At 45.5% G+C, this 2731-nt stretch overlaps 1 protein-coding gene across 1 annotated transcript in view; it reads right to left on the bottom strand.

Annotated features, from left to right (window-relative positions):
* TMSB15A (thymosin beta 15A) overlaps window positions 1-2369 on the bottom strand; it is a 2998-nt gene extending 629 nt beyond the window's left edge. The window contains exons 1-2 of the mRNA XM_024741879.1: window positions 2308-2369; window positions 754-870 (exon numbers count right to left, since the gene is read on the bottom strand). Of these exons, the coding sequence (XP_024597647.1) occupies window positions 754-853 (100 nt within the window). The 5' untranslated portion in view covers window positions 854-870; window positions 2308-2369. The remainder of the gene's footprint in view (window positions 1-753; window positions 871-2307) is intronic.
* Window positions 2370-2731: the final 362 nt, after the last annotated feature.

Here is a 2731-nt window from a genome sequence, read left to right as displayed (position 1 = left end):
AGAATCTGCATCAACTGTGTCTTTTTTTCCATTTCAGAGTTAGATTTATGCTGTTGCCATTTTTTCCATCGAATATTCTGAGACTGAGGAGCAAGTGAAGTATTTTCCTCAGATTTATCTGTCACTATATAATTAGGAAGTTACACCCTTTCAGACAATTTTGACTAACTTAGAAACTCTCAGATAATAGCAACATGACAAAAAGTGCCCCTTAGTTTTGTGAATATGCTTGGAGTTTCTCCATCAGGCTGTAATTTCCAAAGGCAAAACTGATCCCTTCAGTCTGGGAGGCCCAAGTACACCCAAGATCTAAACTTGTTCTCTGCCTTATCTTGTTGTCAGGTACAGAAAACCAAAACTGCAGAGTTTGTATAGTTCTTTAGGAATAAGATCATGGACCTAAATTGCTAGATGCAGAAAATTCCAAATAACCATAAAATTGAAAAAATTAAGATTTTTCTAGTGCTAAGTATAATATTCCAAATTTGGTTGTAATGTGATTTTTAGTGATTTTCCAAGAAGAAAATAGTTTTTTATTCCCCCATTACTTCTTGGGTTTACCATGTAAGAACCACTTATATAACCCAAGTAATTAAACAACTATTTGATATTTTTAACCATTGCATTAAATTCAGTGGCTACGTAATTATTGCTTACTTTGTGGCAAAATTTACTAGAATAGTTTATTTACTGAACCTATGAATGTTCACCATTGCTCTTCTTCACTAGAAACTCCCCTGCCCCATGACTTACTTTCCTTCGAGGGCAGAGTACTTTTTCCTTCAATATTAGTTTTCTTCAGTTTTGACCTGTCAAACTTCTCCACTTCAGACAAGTCTGGCTTACCACTCATCTTGACTAAAAGAAAGCCTGAAAAAAAATGTTTTAACTTAACTGGAAAAACTATTATCATACTAATTGATCACAACCCAAAATTCTCACATTTAATATCAATATGTATTTTATCTTCTGATTTTCAACAAGAAAACAGCACATATCTTGGGAAAGCCATGGTTTTATCAAAATGCTTTGAATTCCACATCATTACCCCACTTCTGATAGGCAGTAAAAGCCACTGAATCAGGATGCACTAGAAACCAAGATGCTCTAAAACCCAGAGTCAATATGTCTGACTTAAAAATCACAGGGAAGGTCAAATGGAGGTGATAGAAACACAAGAGCAGATAGAGATAGAAGAAAAAATAAGGACTGGGCTTAACCAGGAATGAATTTGTAACAGGAGATAGCACTATTTGAGCACCTTCACTTTGTATTCAATTACTTTGGCGGGGGGGATTTTTCTTGGGGGTTAGGGAGTAGCACACAATAAACGGCAGCATAAGTTGTACTAGTTTCTTCCCATTTCATCTGCCTTTTCAAAGACAGTAGATTAAGGAGCTGCAATAAGGGAAGGAGGGGATTTAATCCCGTCATAACTAATGACACGTCTCATGATGTCTCCTTATGGCACTAGTTTGTAAACGCTGTAAGACGGCACAGCTAATTATGATCAGACTCAGGACTTCAGCAGAATGGGATAAACCAGACACAGTTGATTTTTATTTCACCATATTTTCTCCTCAAGGGGAGAGGGGAGGAGATGAGGCTAGGAGATGCCCTGTAATCTTTCCGGCTTTGTCCAGAAGAGACAATAGGAGACCCCTGAGCCCGCGAAGCAGAGCTCTCCTGCCCATGCCTGGCCCCACTCTGGTGGGGTAAGACACGTCTAGGGCCCAGACCAGAATGGAGAGGCCCTCAAGCAGCCAGACGTCCCGAATATGCCTCCCTTCCGTTGTGGTCACCCTAAGACCCTCCTTTGACGAGCGATTGGCTGCTAATCTCCAGAGGTGGGGAAACAGGGACTTAAAATAATAACAGGGCTGGGCACATAAGCCACTTTGTTGGCAGCAATTTGCTTAATATTTTAAAATAACTATCATCATTGTCAGGAGCCCAGTCCAACCTAACAGCCACGGGAGGGGAGAGAGCAAAGGGCCAGCCCCAGAAGGCCCATTCCGAGCCTCACACTCATTCCCTCAGCCTCGGACTTGCAGCCACAGCGGACTGGCCGCTCTGGGGGCTCCACCCTCGGACCTTTCCGGGACAGCCCCAGGGAGGATTTCGCATTGCGCGCAGAAGGCAGCGCTGCGAAGACAAAGGCGCGGACTCGCCAGCAGGCTCAGATACAAATCGCCCATCCCAACCCCCGCCCCTCCAATTACAGCAGGCCCCATATGCCAGCCCCGTGGCTGCCGCGCCCTCCTGTCCCCATAGTCCTCTGGTTCTGGCGGGGCCGCACGTTCTCACCCGAAGGCTTGAAGACCAGGGAAAGGCAGACCGCTGCACTGCGACCACTTCTCACACAGGACAAGGTTAACCTTCTCGTGTGGAACCCAGCAGTTATAAGCTGCGTGACAGGCTCCGCCCCCAGACCCCGCTCCAGTCCTCTTGGATTGCCCAAGGGATACCAGATCCACCTCGTCGCCCCTCCCACCTCTTTAGACGTGCTGACCTGAGTCCACTGTCTCCCCTCTACTCAGGACCTCACCCTTGCAACTGGGTGTTGATAGCGTCATACCAGATCTGCCTATCCAGACCCCATCCAAGCCCACTGATTCCCCCAGGGACTGGTGGCTGGTCTACTTCCCCTGCTTCTCCCACTACTTTCGTCCTGAGGGTCCACTTGCCTTCTTCCCAAGTATGCTCACTCCTCCACGATAATAGGGGCCTC

Source organism: Neophocaena asiaeorientalis, unplaced genomic scaffold (assembly GCF_003031525.2).
Source record: "Neophocaena asiaeorientalis asiaeorientalis breed wild unplaced genomic scaffold, Neophocaena_asiaeorientalis_V1.1 scaffold725, whole genome shotgun sequence".
Taxonomy (NCBI): domain Eukaryota; kingdom Metazoa; phylum Chordata; class Mammalia; order Artiodactyla; family Phocoenidae; genus Neophocaena; species Neophocaena asiaeorientalis.
This window is presented reverse-complemented; position numbering and strand designations above follow the sequence as displayed.